This window comes from Strongyloides ratti, scaffold srae_chrx_scaffold0000002 (genome assembly GCF_001040885.1).
Source record: "Strongyloides ratti genome assembly S_ratti_ED321, scaffold srae_chrx_scaffold0000002".
Lineage (NCBI taxonomy): Eukaryota > Metazoa > Nematoda > Chromadorea > Rhabditida > Strongyloididae > Strongyloides > Strongyloides ratti.
The window spans coordinates 1,586,437-1,604,223 of NW_020171510.1; the positions used below are offsets into that span (position 1 = coordinate 1,586,437).

General features: G+C 19.6%; 7 protein-coding genes across 7 annotated transcripts; 4 read left to right on the forward strand and 3 right to left on the reverse strand.

The window, feature by feature from the left end:
• Positions 1-1,619: 1,619 nt before the first annotated feature.
• Positions 1,620-2,829, forward strand: SRAE_X000132900 (Macrophage migration inhibitory factor family and Tautomerase/MIF superfamily domain-containing protein; the record flags this gene model as incomplete). The annotated part of the gene is made up of 2 exons (XM_024647719.1): positions 1,620-1,650; positions 2,450-2,829. The coding sequence occupies 2 exons, from the start codon at positions 1,620-1,622 to the stop codon at positions 2,827-2,829; spliced, it is 411 nt and encodes a 136-aa protein (XP_024498793.1).
• A 199-nt stretch (positions 2,830-3,028) lies between these two features.
• Positions 3,029-4,201, reverse strand: SRAE_X000133000 (Hypothetical protein; the record flags this gene model as incomplete). Its single annotated transcript, XM_024647730.1, has 2 exons — positions 3,029-3,673; positions 3,716-4,201. The coding sequence occupies 2 exons, from the start codon at positions 4,199-4,201 to the stop codon at positions 3,029-3,031; spliced, it is 1,131 nt and encodes a 376-aa protein (XP_024498794.1).
• A 963-nt stretch (positions 4,202-5,164) lies between these two features.
• Positions 5,165-5,569, reverse strand: SRAE_X000133100 (Hypothetical protein; the record flags this gene model as incomplete). The annotated part of the gene is made up of 3 exons (XM_024647741.1): positions 5,165-5,191; positions 5,238-5,343; positions 5,391-5,569. The coding sequence occupies 3 exons, from the start codon at positions 5,567-5,569 to the stop codon at positions 5,165-5,167; spliced, it is 312 nt and encodes a 103-aa protein (XP_024498795.1).
• Positions 5,570-6,228: 659 nt separating this feature from the next.
• SRAE_X000133200 (Ras-related protein Rab-14) lies at positions 6,229-8,101 on the forward strand (the record flags this gene model as incomplete). Its single annotated transcript, XM_024647752.1, has 4 exons — positions 6,229-6,322; positions 6,379-6,504; positions 7,365-7,611; positions 7,657-8,101. 4 exons carry the CDS (start codon positions 6,229-6,231, stop codon positions 8,099-8,101), a joined length of 912 nt encoding a protein of 303 aa, XP_024498796.1.
• An 82-nt stretch (positions 8,102-8,183) lies between these two features.
• SRAE_X000133300 (FYVE zinc finger domain and WD40 repeat and Zinc finger, FYVE/PHD-type domain and Zinc finger,RING/FYVE/PHD-type domain and WD40/YVTN repeat-like-containing domain and Zinc finger,FYVE-related domain and WD40-repeat-containing domain-containing protein) lies at positions 8,184-9,456 on the reverse strand (the record flags this gene model as incomplete). The annotated part of the gene is made up of 2 exons (XM_024647763.1): positions 8,184-9,144; positions 9,191-9,456. 2 exons carry the CDS (start codon positions 9,454-9,456, stop codon positions 8,184-8,186), a joined length of 1,227 nt encoding a protein of 408 aa, XP_024498797.1.
• A 515-nt stretch (positions 9,457-9,971) lies between these two features.
• Positions 9,972-13,543, forward strand: SRAE_X000133350 (Nucleotide-sugar transporter family-containing protein; the record flags this gene model as incomplete). The annotated part of the gene is given in 14 exon segments (XM_024647774.1): positions 9,972-10,004; positions 10,053-10,100; positions 10,323-10,331; positions 10,654-10,666; positions 11,359-11,387; positions 11,464-11,529; positions 12,065-12,079; positions 12,448-12,457; positions 12,524-12,599; positions 12,749-12,771; positions 12,924-12,940; positions 13,231-13,323; positions 13,334-13,429; positions 13,520-13,543. 14 exon segments carry the CDS (start codon positions 9,972-9,974, stop codon positions 13,541-13,543), a joined length of 552 nt encoding a protein of 183 aa, XP_024498798.1.
• Positions 13,544-15,590: 2,047 nt separating this feature from the next.
• Positions 15,591-17,614, forward strand: SRAE_X000133400 (Protein kinase domain and Serine/threonine-/dual specificity protein kinase, catalytic domain and Protein kinase-like domain-containing protein; the record flags this gene model as incomplete). The annotated part of the gene is made up of 5 exons (XM_024647785.1): positions 15,591-15,860; positions 15,902-16,330; positions 16,471-16,617; positions 16,697-16,870; positions 17,051-17,614. 5 exons carry the CDS (start codon positions 15,591-15,593, stop codon positions 17,612-17,614), a joined length of 1,584 nt encoding a protein of 527 aa, XP_024498799.1.
• Positions 17,615-17,787: the final 173 nt, after the last annotated feature.

Consider the following 17,787-nt stretch of genomic DNA (forward strand, 5'->3'; position numbering starts at 1 on the left):
TTATTTTTCTTATCAAAAAATTATATTCAAAACGATTAAATATTATTTAAAAAACTTTTTTTTATCAATGCTAACATTGAAATAACTTTTATTTTTTATATAAATAAAAAAAGATAATGATATTCAATTTATTTTTTTTTTTACATTTCAATATAAAGATTATAGTATTTTAATATATTAAATTTAGAAACACTTCTTGAAGTTTTCTGTGCTCAAAAGAAAGTTAATTAATTTATTATAAATTATAACTTTCTTTAATATTTTCATATTTTGATGGTTATAGTAAATGTAAAACTAAATATATTAAGAAAATAAAAATTAAAAAAAGATGTACTTTTTTATTGTAAATAATAAAATATTTTTATAATAAGTTTAAAAAATATTATTTCGAAATAAGTTATGATTATTTGAAAGAGGGATAAAACTATAAATTACTCTTTTATTTTTTTAATTCCAAGATCAAATTTTTACTATAAATACTAAATAAAAATTATTTATAAAACCTCTATGCAGTTACACCACACAAATTATTATTATTATAAAAAAATAGATTGATTTTATTCGATTTTCCTTATATTCTTCTTTACCTACATACTTTCGTCTTGAAAATGAAATGATGTAATTCCTCAATATTGCATTAAATAATCTTTTTACAATTTATTATCATACTTTTCAAATAAAAAATTCACATTATTTTATAAAATAGTTTGAGAATAAAAACAGGTGCAGCTAAATCAACAAATAAATAATTACAGAGTTTTAAAGAAAAATTTAATTAATGAATATTTAAAAAGGAAATAAAAATTTTTTAATGTTTAAATTATATCATGATAACGAAAAACAAAAGCTTAACACTAAATTAAATTTTTTTGAAGAAAGAATTGCTATTTTGATAAAAAGTGAATTTTCTAAAAATAGAAACGTCGCAAGGACCAATCGGAAAATAAAGGATTATTAAAGCAGTTTCAAAGATCAGAATCAGTTCCAAGAATAGTTGTAAAAAATATTCTATGATTTTATCTTCTACTCTTTTTTAATTATCATAATTTATTGAAAAATAAGTTATGGTAATTTCAGATGTTTTCTAATAAATTTTATATACATTTTTCTAATATTAAAATTTTTTATTTAAATTGTTCTTATCAAAATAGAAATGTATCGAATAAAGTTATATTTTCAAAGAAATTTAATAGATTATTATAGACTATTATGGTTTCTTTATGTATAATAGTTTCTTTTTTCACAGGTTATATTTTTTTAAGGAACCTTTCAATATACTTTAAAAATATTTAGTGAATAAAATTTATTTTATTATAGAAAAACGATAGGTGAAAAATTAGTATATTAAAATATTTTTAAAAGATGAACTAACTGAACTGACTTATTATACTTTTTTTTATTTTTCTTTAATGCCCTCAATCCTTAGTAATCGAAACTTTTTAACAGGAATAACTTTAAGAAAAATTCATTAGACTTACCACATTAAAATACTATCATTTTGAAATGTACAAAATGATAAATTAAATATCAATTACTTTTTTTTATACTTTTTTTACTATTTATATATAAAAGAAAAATAATTTTTAATATATTTTCCCTACTAAATAAGAGGAAATAAAATGATAAAGAACCGGTTGTGGTACCTGTTTAGTAAGTTTCTAAAAAAAATTATGCACTATGAATTTATAAAATGTGGTGAAAAAATCAATTCTAAGTTATATTGTGTAAAATTAAATTAAAGCATCAGAAATTGTTCTAAAAAAAGCTTTCTTTAGTTAACAAAAAGCTCTATTTTACTTTAAAACATTTCCATTATGTTGTTTTTTATTAAATCTTTTTTGTTTTAAATAAAAATATTCACTTAATTAGATGCTTTTATAAAATTTTATAAACATTAATGAATTTTTTTATGAAACAAATAAATATTAATACTACACATATTAATAATACTAAAACATTTTATCTCTTGAATGTATATATTTGTTATAAAAATGTTCTTTTTCTATTGTCCCTGAATAAATTTTCTTCTATGATTATTTTTTACTTATAATATTATTATTCTTATTCTATATATATAAAAAAATCATTGATTAATTTTTTTTTTGTTATTTTTATTCACTCTAACAGAATATAAGTATTATTATCTTACAGCTGATAAAAGTTTAAGATATTTCTTTGACTGATAATTGTTATAGTAATTAAAAATTTTTCTCTCTAAACGAAATTATTATTAGACAATATATATTGGGGTTCCTCTTCCACATATATAAATGTGCAATATCCTAGTAAACATTCATTTTATATTACGAAAATTTATTAAATTTGGTTTTAAGTATATTCAGCAATATATAATTATTATAGAAAAATAATAAATTATTTTTTTTTTGTTTTAAATTTAAATTAATTTTTTTTTTGTAAACTGTATGCTAGTTTTTTTTTTTAATTATAGATTTTAACATGCCATATGTTCGTTTGTTTACAAATTTACCAGAAACATCATTTACTGATGCTTTTTGTACAGAATTTACCGATTTATTAGCTGAAAAATTAGGTAAAGATAAATCAAGAATTGTTATGCTCGTTCAACCTCATACAATTATGTCATCTGGAGGTGTTCCTGGACAACCAAGTATTTGGATTGAGATAAATAACGTTGGACAACTTTCTCCAAGACAAACTCAAGAATTGTCACGAGACTTAACACATTTTGTTATGGAAAAAACTACAATACCAAGAGAAAGTATTTCAATACTTTATTTTGACATGTCACCTGATATGGTCGCAAGAGGTGGAATAACAATTGCTGAATCAATTGCTGGTTTAAAATAAAAAAATTGTGAATAAATTTATTTACGTAAATAATGACATTAAAAAAAATGCCAGCTTTTTTTATTACAAAATCTGTAAGATAAACGATTTTTTTTATATTTACTTATAATTATTAAAAATAAATTTTTTCTTATTATTAAAAATATTAAATTTATCAATTATTAAGATAAATTAAAATATTATATATATATATTTACAATTATTTTAGGAAAAATTTTTTAAAACATGAATCAACAAACATATATATATCTTGACATGTTGCTTGTGGTAAATAAAATTGCACAAAAAAACAATTATTTCTTACCCATTTTTGAACATCTTTAATACCAAATGTCTTTGAAAAATAATTCATTTTTTGGCAATTTTCTTTTGTCATTATTAAATTATTTTTTGAAGACTGTTCTTCATTATTTGTTACATTTTTTAAATTAGTAGTATTATATTGTTTGGGAAAATTTAATGGCGCTTGATTCATAAAAAAATTTGACGATGTAATAATTGGTTTTAGTGTTGTAAAAATGATATTTTTTTCAATAACACCATCTTCAGTAATTTTTTTATAATTTGACTTTGCATATACACGAGTATTCAAGTTTTTGTCATGATTATATTTTTTCTCTTTTTGATAATATTCAGAATAATAACTTTGTTCTGGTCTTTGAGGTATATATGGAGGAGATTCTGGTATATCATATGTCTTATTAATTAATTTTTTATCTTCAATAATAGTATTATTATTTTTATCAATACTTTTTGAAGAAATTAAATTAGAATCAGTATAGTTTTTGGAGTGACTTGCAACTGGTATCACAATTTCGTTTAAATTATTTATTTTCTTATCATCCTAAAATAAATTTTAATTTTATATAAAAATATTAATTCTTACTTCAATACTTTTTGAAACATGATTTGTTTTATAAATTCTTCTATTATAAAAGTCTTCATAATTTGAATATTTATTTTTTAAATAATTACTTTTTTTATAGATAATCTCTTTATTTTCATTTTTATTATCACTAGTTCCTTCGGAATATTTTTTTCCAATTAATTTTTCTAACGCTAAGTTATCTTTTACTGTAAAATATTCATTTGACAAATGTTTAGGATGTTTTTTATTAAAAATTTTAATTTCTGATCTTTCTGTTGATGTAGGAAAAATATTTTCTGTTGGTTTTGTGAATGCCTTCTTACTAACAATATTTTTCATATAGTTAACTATATTATTTTTATTTTTAGATATTAAAATTTTTGGTTTAACTTTTCTTATTATTTCTTCATCTACAACTTCACCTGTATCTTCATCAATAAATTCAATAACTTCAATGCATTTAAATTTTCTAACTTTTTTATAATTTTTTAATTCATTTAACATTCTTGGTATTGAAAGACCATTTATAATTGTATTTGAGCTTACTATATCATATTCTTTATTTTTATTAATAGGTAAAATTTTTAAATTACATAAAACAGTAGAAAATAATATAGATAGAATAAATAAATAAATCATTTTTGAATAATTATTAAAAAAGTTAAATAATTTAAATATATTTAAATATAAAATTTAAGTAATTTTAGGATTAAAAAGATATTATAAGAATGAAAAGTTTTGGGTCATTTATAAAAATTTATATATATCCTTGTTATATACTTAAAATGTTAATACTAAAATTGCCAATATATCTTCTTTATTATAATGACATATATAAATAATATAAATATATCTTGAGTATATTTAATAATCTTTGTCATGAGAATATTATTAATTACAATTTTCATTCTCTTTTTACAACAATATAAAAATAAAAATTTAATTGTTTCCTTTTATTTCTTATTTATTATTATAATACCTATATCGTTGGAGTACAATAAATACATTTTATTTATTTGATTTTTCAAAACTCTTTATTCAGTAAATATACTTCCTAATAAATATATCAAAGTATATTATATCACGTTCATTGTAATATAAAATCATGATTATAATAATAAATATAAAAAAAATAGTAAAAAATTAATAAAAAAAATTTATTATATTATTGGTATATTTTATTTAAAAATTAACTGTATTGGTACTTATGAAAATTGGTAATTTTTTTGTTAAATAATCTTATAATAAACTTATGAACATAATTTCTACATAATATTCAAGGGTTTTTTTTTTCACATATACATCAATTAGTGTAAATTCTTTAATACACATTCATAGCACCATACCAAAAAAAAATAATTGTTATTTTGCGTTTAATTTTTTTATCATTATGTCTATAAAATAAATTTTAATTATAAATATAATTTATATTAATAATCTTACCAATCGGAATTATGCTAAAGTAGATTATAAAGTGAAATAAAAGTTATTGTACTATATATCAATTTAAAGGTTTTGAAATATTTTAAAGAATTGATACTGGATTATATTTGTTTTGCCAGACAACAACAATGAAAGTGATAATATACATTCCTGCTGCAATCCAACATTGAGTGGCTTTCTCAGAATATTTTACTTCAATGTCACTAAAAAAAAAGTTAAATATTAAGTTGATAAAAAAGTATAATCATACGTATCAGATGGCCCTTCACTAACACCTCCTTCTTCACCAAAATGAAGATCTGGGAATAATGTAACTGCTTGAGTATAAAAAAATACCCCTAGAATTCCAAGGAAAATAACACCCCAAGCTGAGATAAGCATAAGGAATGTAGATAATTTTGGACCACACAATGGACATATTTTAGCCATGATAATAAACCTATAAAAAATTATAAAACAATAAAATAATGATAAAAATTTGTTAATTGATTGTTTGTCGGTATAGGACAACATGTCCAATAAATATTTGTAAAAGGAAAGATATTGATAAATAAATATTGACTACATAAAAATGATTGATAAAATTAATAAAAAAATATATATAAGATTATTATATAACAATTTGTAATAACTCTTTTAGTAAAAGTATAACAAGGTATCAAAATTAAAAACTTCATCTTTCTTGATTTTCGATCTTTGTATGGTTGTTTACACACTCTTTAGCCTTTTGATACATATTATACCAATATACATAATGTTAAAATACAATAACTTTTATTTTCCTTATTTAGTAAGTAAATTTTTAAATTTTACCTTATAAATTTATTAAAATATTTAAGTTAACAATATCTCTTTTATTTATATATATTATTATACAAATAAGATATATTTTTATCTAAATAATTTTATTTGTCATAATGATCTTCGATCTTTGCATAAAGAGAACAAATTTTTAATATCAGTCTTTATACTTTGCAGTAAATTTATATACAAACGTAGTTTTGGTCAAATAATTTAATTTTTTTTTTTATTTAAACAATTTTTATCATTATATAGTATAATATTAATTTTTTTTTATCTTTTTAGTTATGGCAGTGTGGATACCTCTAGTTGCTGTTAGTGCTTTTTGGCTTGTTATTGGAATTGCTGGACCAATTTTTGTTCCATCTGGACCAAACAAAGGTATATTTTTTTTAAAAAAAAAAACTTTATTATTTTATAAATAATTTTTATTATAGGAATTATTCAAACAATGATCATTCTTACTGCTGTCTGTTGCTGGTTGTTTTGGATTATTGTTTTCCTTCATCAATTAAATCCTCTTATTGGTCCACAAATTCCTGTTCGAACAATAAAATGGATTAGTAAACAATGGGGAAATGCACCAATACTAGTTCAAAAATAAAATATGAAAGAAATACAAAAACTACAGATAAAATATTGTCGCTTATAATTGATTGTAATATTTTTACACATTTCACTTCTTCTTTATATATATATTCTCGATAATATATCTCTAATGTTTTAGCTTATTTTAAAGTAGTGATAGATATATGTTAAATTGCAAATTATTAATATTACATATGAACAAAAAGTTATTTCTTTCAAATGATACATAAATTGTAATTTTTTTTTCACTATTATTAATTGAATTTTTATTTCATTTAAGTATTAATTTACTGTTTATAAATATAAAAGTGAAATTAATTTTTTATAAAAAAAAAGATAATTTTATACAACAATTTATGCTATCAATATAGTTTGCTTTTTATCGATAATATTTTTTTTTTGAAATTTAGTATCATTATTTTAAAATAAAATATATATTATTCTTTTAAATTTTTATTAAAAAATATTGTTAACAAAAGTAAACTTTTTTGTAAGTATAAATAAAATATATTATGTATTATTAAAAATATTTTTTAATAAGTATAAATAAGTACATTATCATCCCATAACGAGTCACAATAAATTTGGTAGAGTCTTTCTTTTATATGTATTGTGTATATAATATAAACATGTGATGATTTAAAGATATGTATCAAAAAATATATTATTTTATATAAAAAGTTAAACATTTCTTTATTTTATAAACAACAAAAATTTTATTTTGTTTACTAATATTTATTTAGTAAAAAAAATTTTCTTTTATATATATTACAAATTTATTTAACGTGATTATCTTTAAATTAATTTTTTTTTTTAAATTTTATATCTATTTTAGATAGTATGGAAGACGATGATTCACTTTCAAGTTGTGGTATACCATACCATTATCAATTTCGAATTATCTTAATTGGTGACTCAACTGTTGGTAAATCATCTCTACTTAGATATTTTTCTGATGGAAGATTTGCTGAAATTAGCGATCCTACAGTTGGTGTTGATTTTTATACACGAGTTGTTACATTAAATAATCATTTTAAAGTTAAATTACAATTATGGGATACAGCAGGACAAGAAAAATTTAAGTTAGTAAACATGTTTAATTTTTTTTTATATTATTTTTTTTATAGATCAATAACAAGGTCATATTATCGTAACTCAGTTGGTATCATAATTGCATATGACATTCAACAACGTGAATCATTTGAAAATGTTGAAAAATGGTTAGTAGAAGCACAAGATAATGTTGGTGGTCCTTTTCCTGACAATTGCGTTTTCCAATTAGTTGGTCACAAAGCGGATCTTCAATCAGAAAGAAAAGTTATGTTTGAAGAAGGTAGTTGTTTCGCAAAATATCATAATATGAAATTCATCGAAACATCTGCACTAACGGGTCAAAATGTTGAAGAATGTTTTTTAATGATATCAAGAGAAATATATAAACGATTTGAAAAAGGAGAATTACAATTGACAGATGGATGGGATGGAATTAAATGTGCCCAACACTTTGGTTATGATGCAATATCTTTATGTGAGGATGATGAAGAATATACTAATAATTCATGCGCGTGTTAAATTTAATGATATTTTTTACAAAATAAATGGTATAAATAATAAAAAAAATTATATTAACTATTTAAGAATAAAATAAGTAATATTAGATAAGACTAGATATATCCCATATCATAATTACACGATCATAACCAACAGTAACCATTTTTTTTTTTCCTTCATGAATATGCATTGATATTATTCCATATTTTAAATCATTTGAAACAGCTAATGGTGTTAAATCATATTGTTCTGGAAATTGTTTCATTCGATTATTACATGTTTTACAAATACGTGTTGGTTTTTCAAATCCCATTACAGGAAATGTTGTTGTACTATTACAACAATCACCACAAACAGAAATACCGCAAGTTCTACAATGATGTCTTCTTACACCAACAATTTTGCGATCCCACATAACTTTTACATTCCATAAAAATGGAACATCACATAAGTCACATTTATCACTATTTCTCCATTCTGGTGTCATCATTCTTTTAGCTGCCATATCCCAACATACAAAACCACCATTACAATCAGTACTTAATAATTTATTTGAACAATTTACATAAGAAAGGGTTGTTATTCTATTATCATGTCCATTTAATTCATAACATTGTCCACGTTTACCCCCAATATCCCAAACAATAATAAGTTTATCTGTACTTGCGGAAAATAATTGTTGTCTTGACACATCCCATGCTAAAGCTGTTATTGGATATGAATGACCTTTTAAATGGGAAATTAGTTGAGCACTTTCACCTAAAATTCTTAATATTGTTATTGTAGCATTTGAATCACCAATAAAAACAAAATCATCATCATATTGTAATGATGTTGCTTGAGCTGATACAATATAACTTCCACATCTTTGAAGAGTATCAATTTTACTCCATACCACAGTTTTATCTTTACTACAACTGTATACAAGTTGTGTTTTTTTTGACATTGCTATACCAGTAACAACATTAACATGCAATTGAAGACAAATTTTTTTATTAATAGCATTGTAATCATCTGTAATATTCATTAAACTTATACTACCATTCAACAATCCAACAACTAAGCTAAAATAGAAAAATATTATAAATATGAAATAAAATAAAAACTAACTCATTAGATGATTCATCAAAATAAAAACATATTGGTGTTGATGATAAATAATATACAATAGATGGCCAATATTGTCCTGTATCTCTTCTTAACCATATTCTTACACTACGATCATCAGATATTGTTAATACACCATCTTCTTTATCCAAAAGGTGAACAGATGTAACTCTTGAACCTTGTCCTTCAATTTTTTGCAACAATTCTGGTTTAATATCATCATTATGTAAGGCAGATGATGAAGGATTTGGTCCAATTACTGCAGACATAATGTTTTATTAATAAAAATATTTTTATAAAAATAATAAGTTCTTTCTATAAAATAAAAAAAATAAAAATAAAGAACTTTTATTATAATAATATATGTAAACAAAAAAAAGAATAAAAAATATATTTATATTTATTAATATTTCATTTTAATAAAATATAGTTACATTATTTAAAATATTAAATAAATTAACAAAAAAAAAATATCATTATAACGTTAGTTTTATTACCATGTTAAATGTTGTTAATAATACATGCAAATAATATGTTCAAAATATATAAAATATCTTATCAAACAATTGTTTATAAAAAAAAGTAAATCAATAGATCAATGATATATTTTATAAAATAAAATATATATACCTTTTACTACATTAAAAGTGCTAAAAGTGGCACTTTTTTTTTACATTATATCGTACTTAAAATTCCAATTAGTTTTTTTTATTTTTTTTCATAAAAATCGTTATAGGACCTCAATAAAAATTTATAAAACTTTTTATATTTTTCAAAACAATCTATGTATAACAGAATATTATTATCGACCATTTACGTATATATTCCATTATCTTTATAAATATTTATATATATATATAATCAGAGAAATGTTCATATTACAACTTTATTACAAAATATTATTTATAAAATAGTTATACTTTAACAATTTTTCTTTTAAAGTATAGTATCATCAATGCAATAAAACAAAAATTTTTCGCTTTTAACAATTAACATTTAAATACAAATATGAAATATATTAAATTTTAAAATATTTACATTAAACAGATTCATATATAATCAGATTAATCAATTAATACTTAAAATAAATTGAATTATTTATAAAATGAAAAAATAAAATCTAAAAAAAATTAAGTCAAATTATGTTATAAAATTTATTTGTTATTTTTCCTTAATACTATTAAGTGCAATATTAATATTAAATATAAGTTTATGTATAAATATATAAATATATATATTTTAATACTATTTAAATATATATAACGAAAGATTGTTGTAATAAAAAAAATAATTCATGATTATTTTGCTGGAGATATGATTTTAAAATATATACTTAAAAATAATTTATATATATATACATTAATAATCATCAAACCTTTCTTAATTTGTAAGTGATAATACTTCAATACAGATAACTATAAACAAAGTTTAAAAAATTATATATTGTTATTAACATTTTATTAAAGTTCGTTTTTAATAGTAATCTTATAATTAATAATTAATTTTTTAAATATTGTCATAACAATAATTATTTTCTCACATTTTAATTGAAGCAAATAACTTTTTTTTTTATTTATTCTTCAATTGTAAATGGAATATTGTCTTAGTCAAAATAACTATATTTATCTGTGAAATTTATTTTTAATTATTATTCTTACTAACAACAAAAAAAAAATACAAATTTAATATGTTAGAATATATATATTTTAAAAGATGATGATTGTGTAAATAAATTTAAATATCATCAAACATTTCTCATCGATATGATTTATCATTCATATACAAATATATTTTTTTTTTCTAAATTCTTACATAAACTACATAAAAATATTTTATTACAATAGTAGATATGTAATAAAATTAATAAAACATAACATTTGTTTACAAACTTTATAAGTATGATATGCATAAATTTTATCAAATAGTTTATCTTTAAAATAAAAATATTTTTTGTAAAAACTAAAATTTTTTTATCTAAAAAGATAAGTTTAACTTTTTTAAATATTAAATAATTTTAATATTTTCCCTTTAAATATAATATCTTCAAATTTTTAATAAACTATTTTAAAAAATCATTAAAAAATTACTATGAAAAAATTTAAATATAAAAAAAAATAATTACTACTTTTTGAAAATGATATCTTTATTATATATAAAAACTATAATATTAGGTAATAATATATTATTATATTCACCAACAGTTTATTATTTTAATAATACAAATAATAATTATCTTTTAATATTAAAAAAAAAAGTTTTATATTTTAATATTAAAGAAAGTATATACTTTTCAACATATATCAATCTTGCAACCAATAGTTGAGAAAAAAAAACTATCATGTGTTTTTTTATTTCTATTGTATAAAAGAAAATAACACTAAAATAAATGTTCTTTCTTCAACTAAAGTAATAAATTTTTTTATCACAAAAAAGCTTATAATCTACTAAATGTAAAACAGATTTTTTTTTCTAAATAAATAATACTATTTATGTATTAAAATATACTTTTATAAAAATATGCTATTTCCTATTTGACAATATAATTATTTAAGAAGTTTATAATTGGAAAAATAGTTTTAATAAACAAATAAATGTTTAAAAAGAAATTTGATATTAATATGAATATTTAAAAGTACTTATATATGACGTTTAATATTATTTACATTATAAATATTCAATAACTTTAAGCTTTATCAAAAATATTATTATTTTATAAACAAAAAATATATATAAATAAACAATTAACACATTTAATAAAAAAAAACATAACTAGAATAAAAAAACAATACATCAAAGAACAATACAAAATAAAAATAATAGAAACATTTGTTTTAAAATAGCATTTTATACAAATATATTAAAAAAAAAAGATTTAAGTCATCATTTTCCCTAGTCAATGATAATAATATTAACATCATTAAAATAAGATAAATCATATTTTTTTTTATTATTTCTCTTACAAAGAACTTTTTTTATTCTTAATTAATAATATATACCTTTATAATTCAATTAAATTATATTTTTTTTCTAATTTAAGAAAAAAAAAATGTAAAAAGAATACTACAATTTAAATCAATTTTTGAACTTTCAAGGACATATTTACATTGTTAGTAAATATATATATATAAAATTTATTTTATTAAAAATTAAATTATAGTTTATCTAAAATTTTTAAAAAATATTTATTAATTTATTAATAGATATAATATTAATAAAAAAAAATTTTCCTTTTTAAAAATCTAACTATTTTATAATCATAGTTGAAAAAACGTTTAATCATTTTTTTGTTGTTTGTATTATTATCATTATATTGAATAAAAAAATTAATATCACTAGTTATCTTGATCATTCAAACAACTTTTCTTGTTTTAACATTAAGATATTCAAGAACAAAAGATATTACTGACATTAAGTATTTACCTTTGACAGCTGTTGTATAATAGGAAATCTTGAAATGTATTATTAATTTTTTATACTTTGAATAACAAATGACTTTAATATAGAGAAATATATAATAAGTTAATAAATATATCATTTAAAAACCAATTGACAATTTAAAAGATGGTGTACCAGTATTGTTGTAAGTTATTCAAAATGTTCTTCCATTTTTGGCACTTTCAAAATTTGATTTAACAACTTATCAAGTTACTTATCAATTAAAAATATTAACAACTGCATTTTTTTTCAATTGTATTGTTAGAATATAAACTTGATAATTAAAAATGATTACCATTAGTATTATTAACAGATGAAGTAATATTAATACAATTATCTTCCGGTGGATTTAATAAAAGTAATTATATAAACATAGAAAATGGATAAAATAATAATTTTTTTAATAAATAAATTAAAATTGTTGGTGTTATTTTGACCTGTTTTCATTTGGTTAAGCTAAAATATATTTTCAAAAATTTTAAAAAGTTCTAATGTTAATTTGTAGATAAGAAATGTTCAATTATCTCTTTTTTTTTAAATATTTGTCGTATATTCAATGGTATAATTATATGATTAAAATAATATAAAGAATGATGGATTTTTTTTAGTTACATTTATTTTATTTGACTTGTTTTTTTGTACAAGCTAATGGAGATTTAATGATAGCTTTAGTTGTAAAATATTCTGATAATATTTTAAAAGTATTTTCAGTTTCTTTATCTATTATTTTATCGTTTTTTGTTTCATGAATTGTTTTTTAATAATTTTCTACCAACATTTACTTTTGTTTTAGATATTATTATTAATGTAATATGATCAAATTTTTTTTATGGATTTAAAAGAAAAGAAAAAAAAAAGAAAGAAATTTAAAAAATTAATAGAAATATTTTTTTATAGAAATATAATGTGTTATCATTTTAAATTTATATAATTTTAATATATCTTGTTATTTTATCATGTCATTTTAATTTTATATATTTAATATATTAATAAAAAATTTATATATTTTTTTAATGTTATAAAATATAAAAAAAATTTACATTTAAAACATTTATAAAAATGATCTTTATCCAATGTAATATAATTTTTAAACTTAAACATTTCTGTAATATTTTTATTATAATTAAGAAAAAAATATACAAAGATTTGAAATTTTTATAATATAATGATAAAATTAAAAATGAATTTAACTGGATAAATGTTTTCTTTCTATTTAATTTTTTTATTACATATTAATACTTTATTAAATGAATATAATATTGAAGCAATATTAATTCTATTCAATTATATAGATACCATTATCTTCATAGGTTACACTGCCTACACTAATTATATATCAATTAATGAATACACCTATTTATTATCATAAGAAATGAGGGTGTTAAATTAATAACTACTCTTTAATGCTCTTTTATTCATAGATATGTTAATGGTACATTCTTAAATGTTGTAAAATATACATATCCATATTTTGACAAATATTCTTATATAATATACTATAGATATTTATATTATAAAAAGCAGCTTATCATCACACCTATTTGATTAAAATATGCCATTAATAAAAATTTATTTTTTAAAATCATAAATCCTTTAATCTAACGACAGGCACTTATTACAATTATTTTTAAAGAAGCTTTAAAAAGTCTGGTAAGAAGATTTCTCTATTATCTTCTTTATATATATATATATATATATACATTTATATATATATATATATATATATATATATAAATTCATATATATAAATTCATATATATATAAGCTCATATATATATATATACATTTGAGGGAATTGTCATTGAGAAGAAATGAAGATTTTTTCACCTGTATTTTTGAAAAATTATATAACATCGTCGTATTTTGTTTAAGCATATGCATTTTTTTAGATTGTTATGATAGTATTGTCATTTCTTCTTCTCTATAATATTTTTTTATGGCAAGTTTAATAAAATCCATCAACAAAGTTGTGTAATTTTTTAATGGTATAATATGAAAATTGTTGAAAAAATTGAAGTTGTCTTTTAGGGCAATAAAAATAATGTCATAATTTTTTTTAAGCTTTAGATAATTAAAATATTATTTTAATTGCTCTTTAAACAATTTATATCATTGTTAAAAACATATTTTAATAATTTTTTTATCTTAAGAATAAATTTATTTTTTTGAATAATAATATATATGTTAAATTTACTTAAGTTTTACTAAAAAATGTACTTTTTTTGGTATGCAAAATGAATCATTAAATCATCAAAAAAATTAATATCTTTTTATTAGTCTCTTTAAAAATCTATTTATTTTTCCATTTAGCAAAAAAATTATTATGATGTGGAATTAAAAAAAAATAACTTTAATAGACAATGTTTTTTATGAAAAAACACTTTTAAAAGTTTAAATGATTATATATATATATATAATATGATGTTTTCTATATATTTTAATTATATTTTTTTTTATCAAATTGATTTATAAAAATTTAAATTACTTGCTTCATTAGCTCTTTTATTAAATTTTCATTAATGTTTACTAGTATGTTATTGTACATAGATTTTTCTGTATATTAAATTATTCACAATATCAATTAAGTTGTAAATTATCTATTAAAAAAAGTTTTAAACTATTCATAATATTGTTCCATGTTAAGTATTTTTTTCATTTTAAAATGATACCAATACTATTATATATTAATAATTTAAAAAGTCAAAGTTGTCATATATTATAAAAAAAAATGACATAAAAAAAAATCTTATTTATATCATTTTTATCATTTTCTTTTTATTTAAAACATTTTATATATTTTTTTTTTCTATAAATTTATGTTTAATTAATTTTTTTAATTTTTAGAAATGATAAAAAAAATTCTTCATGCCATCAAAGAATTTTAAAAGATTTTAAAAATAAAGATTCAACAAATAATACATCTTCAACTAACTCATCTTCATTATCTTCTAAGATATTTAATAATAAAATGTATCACCATAATCGAAGCATCAGTTCACCTGTTAGTAACAGAAAACCTAATATTCCAAATGGAACAGAAGGAACAATAGATAATCATAGTAGAAACAAACATTCAATTACCTTATCAAATACATCTTCTGATTCTTCTAATTGTTCTCATGAAAGTTCTATGAGAGGGCAAAATTTTTCACCAAATAAATTGTCAAAAGTTACTCATAAAGATAGTATCACTAAAAGTAGTGTCGTAACAAATATTAAACATCAAAATTCTAAAATAGTAAGTTTCAAACTTTTAATTAAGTAATATTTTTTTTTAAGATTATACAAGCTGAAAGTCATTCTGTTGATAACGATATAAAAGGATCTCACAATAATCCTTATCCTTTTTCTAGAGCAATCTCTACACAATCATTTGCTTTAGGTCTCAAAAATGTATCATCAGAAGAACAAAAAAATACACCACAAATGACATTATATGAAAGAACTTTATATTTATTAGCAAATGATCCAGCACAACAAAAAGAAGTTGCACTTGGTAAGAGAATTGGTTTTTATAGACTTGGTAAAGAATTAGGAGCTGGTAATTTTTCTAAAGTTAAACTCGGTGTTCATGTTCTTACTAAAGAAAAAGTTGCTATAAAACTTATGGAAAAATCAAAGATGGATCAAAAAGCTCAACGTTTATTGGAAAGAGAAATTGAAAGTATGGAAATTTTACATCACCCAAATATTATTAGACTTTTTGAGGTTTGTTATTAAAAAATTTTATATTTATCAAAAAAAAAATATATATAATATTAAAGTGTTTATACATATTTTAAAACAAACATACAAAAATATCTTATAAAATATCTTGATACTTAAAATGAATTATTTACTTTTTTTAGTGTGTTGAAACATTATCAAAAACCTATCTTATTATGGAATATGCTGGTGGGGGTGAATTATATAATTATGTTCATACAAAAGGAAAACTGCCTGAAGAGATTGCAAAACCAATCTTTGCTCAATTAATATCTGCAGTTGCGCATATGGTAAGATTTTATTCTTTTTATTTTTATAAAAAAAAATATTATTTATGATTATACTTTTTAACTGTTTTTTTATTTTCAGCATTCTAAAAAAGTGATCCATCGTGATATTAAGGCAGAAAATGTTATATTTTCTCAACCAGGTTGGGTAAAATTAGCTGATTTTGGATTTTCATGTAAAATAAAAGAAAACGTTATGTTAAAAACATTTTGTGGCAGTCCTCCATATGCTGCTCCAGAACTTTTCAAAGATCAGGTGTGTTTTTAATATCTAATTCTATTTTTTTTTAAAAATTTATTTTATTTTTATGTTAAATTAAGTGGTTTCTTATTTTATCCAAGAAGGAAGTTATTTTAAGATTTTTAAACATAACATCATACACCATTTTTACTTGATTAATTTATAAATTTTTTTTTAAATTTTAATTATTTATAGGAATATTATGGTCCTGGTGTTGATATATGGGCATTAGGAGTTTTGTTGTACTTTATGCTTGTTGGTGTAACACCATTTCGTGGTGACACAGTATCAGATTTGAAACAAACTATTCTTAAAGGACAATACAATATGCCTGATTATTTAACAACATTTGCTCAACATGTCATTAACCGTATGTTAGATATAAATCCACAAAGACGAATGACTATTGAAGATATAAAAAAAACATATTGGTTAAATGACGCAAAATTTGTTGATTCATATGTTCAATGTTCTCTTCAACCTGATGAAAAAGAACTTGAAAGTAGTCCTGTTGCAAGAACATTATGGAATCAACTTCATGAATATGGTATAACAAAAGCAATGATGAATGATGCTGCTGGTAAAGGTGCTAGAAATGCAATTATTGGTACATATAGAATTGTATTATTTCAAGCACAATTTATTGAAATGGATAAACAACGAGTTAAAGTAAGAGATCATATGTTACATCTAGCAGAAAGAAAAAAAAGAGATGAAAAACGCCAACAACAACAAAGTCGTGCTTGTAGTATTATGTAAAAAAAAAAAAATTTATTTCCTTTATATTCATTTAAAATTGAAAGAAATTATTTTAGAAAATATAATTAAAAAGTATTTTTCAAAATGATAGTAATATTTATAATTATTTTAAAATTTTCTTTCAATGAAATTCAATTAAGTGTATCTTGAAATAACACTGTACTTTTTTTTTT